The 1,921-nt window shown below is 41.3% G+C and overlaps 1 protein-coding gene across 5 annotated transcripts in view; it reads right to left on the reverse strand.

Moving 5' to 3' along the window:
• Nucleotides 1-1,336: 1,336 nt before the first annotated feature.
• Nucleotides 1,337-1,921, reverse strand: part of FGGY (FGGY carbohydrate kinase domain containing) — a 119,310-nt gene continuing 118,725 nt past the window's right edge. For all 5 annotated transcript variants that reach the window (XM_057370418.1, XM_057370415.1, XM_057370417.1 and 2 more), the window contains one exon: nucleotides 1,337-1,584. In XM_057370418.1, coding sequence (XP_057226401.1) covers nucleotides 1,503-1,584 — 82 coding nt within the window. In that variant the 3' untranslated portion in view covers nucleotides 1,337-1,502. The remainder of the gene's footprint in view (nucleotides 1,585-1,921) is intronic.

Consider the following 1,921-nt stretch of genomic DNA (forward strand, 5'->3'; position numbering starts at 1 on the left):
GAGGAGGAATAATCAGTCCTACAGTTCCTGCCCATAGCAGGGTGAGGCTCAAGGCCTCATTTCCAGGCATTCCCAGCCATTAAGGCCCAGTTCTCAGAAGGTTTCCATGTCAAGCAGACTACTTTTTTTTTCCAAGGGCTGTTTGTGTTATCACAACTGATAAGCCAGCCACTGGCATCGAGTTCTTACAGCTCTGGTTTTAAAATGGATAATAGGAAACTGGTAATAACACTGGCTTGGAACAAAAATGAAATTCTGAAGTACGAGTGTTACAAGGGGAGAAAGGCATTAAAAAGCCATGCAGGAAATGTGAACAGATCTCTGTGACTGTGTCGTGCAAGCCCACACAAGGTACAGAGAGTCCTTGAACTCTGTGCATCCACGTTTTACACCAAATCAGTGTCACTGTTCCCTCTCCAGACTCCCTGCACCACCTCAGTTCACCCAGAGAAATCAAGGCCAGCTTGAGGATAATGATATAAATAGCAGGGAGTTTATGGAAACTTTGCTGAAGTTGTTTGTGTTGAGCTGCAAAAAGGTAAAAGTGCTGGTACAGTGCCAGCCAACCCTGCACATCTGTCCCTGCATAACCTGTACCTCTGCTATCCATTTGGAGTCTGTGGACTKCATTTTGACACATTAGCTGTATATTAAAACAGATATATTAAAATTTATGAATACTTACTGGTTACAACACGCTGRTCTCCAATTGCTTTTTCCCACTCTGTCTTTTCACTGACAGATGTTATCGTGCCCTTGAGTTGGGAGCTCTGACACACCACYATGTTGGAGTCGTTTTCTTGCTTGTTTTACTCTTTTTGTTACGATGTTTCTTCATTTTATTCCCATCAACTTTCATTGTCTTTAATGCTGTCCCTGAACTTGTAAAGCTGTTTCTCCTAACAATGGGTACTTTGGAAATGGCAACAATTGCTTTTCCATGAACTACAAGGCAGGAAGTGCATTGTTCCTTTAAAAAAATTACCAGATGTTTTTCAGGGCTGACTACTAACACTTAAAAAAAGCCAGAAACTATTATTTTCCAAATAACTCAACTCTAATTTTGTTATTGTGTGACTCCTGTTTGCATTTAACTGGGAACTGCAGCCTATGCCAGTACGAAAGAAGGAATTTCTCTCAAGTTAAGTATGTAAAGTCCATCTATGTGGACTCAAGTCCATCTGAGTGAATCATGTTATTCCTCTTGCTCTTCCTGCCAGCMCAAAAACTGGCACTGGGATACCTGCAACACGGGTTGTCTTGTGTTCTCTGACTGGAACAAATGAATATTCCTTGTCCCTGGGTGCAGGGATTATTGACAGAAAATACCCAGAGCTTCACAGMAAAGTGACTGCATTTTATTTCGCATTAAAAATTAAAATATAGCTTTAAATGATAAAAGTATATTTTTACCATGGACAGTAGAGTAAGAAGAAATTACCCACATCTCACATGCCTGGAAATTTGTTATCCCTGCTGTTCCCACATCCCATGCCTCTGGATCACAAGCTGTTCATGATGGAGCGATACTCTCTCTGATGTTCCACAAGCTTCAAAAATACTTCATATTTCTTGTCATAAAATCTGTGTAAGAAAGTTAATGTCAACAAAGCCTGAGATTTGAAGATTTAAATCCCGTGCAATACATATGTTTACTCCCTTCTCTTAGCATTAAAGACACTTTGACTCTTTGCTCAGTACAGCTTCGGTTGGGATCAGAGCTCTCCCTGTGCTCTGCCAGAGCAGTTCACACCCAAACCAGTGATTTCCAGTTGCAATTCCACCTTTTGTTCTCTCTACAGACACCTTGGGTTCTCAGACACTTTCCCCCAAAGTTCTCTGCTTGGACAGTGAGGAGACACCAGAACTTCACAGAATTCATTCAGGTGGGAAAAATCTTCCAAAATCACTGAGTCCCACT

The sequence above is a fragment of the Malurus melanocephalus genome, unplaced genomic scaffold, assembly GCF_030028575.1.
Source record: "Malurus melanocephalus ecotype Western Australia unplaced genomic scaffold, MMel_1.1 scaffold_125, whole genome shotgun sequence".
Taxonomy (NCBI): Eukaryota; Metazoa; Chordata; class Aves; order Passeriformes; family Maluridae; genus Malurus; species Malurus melanocephalus.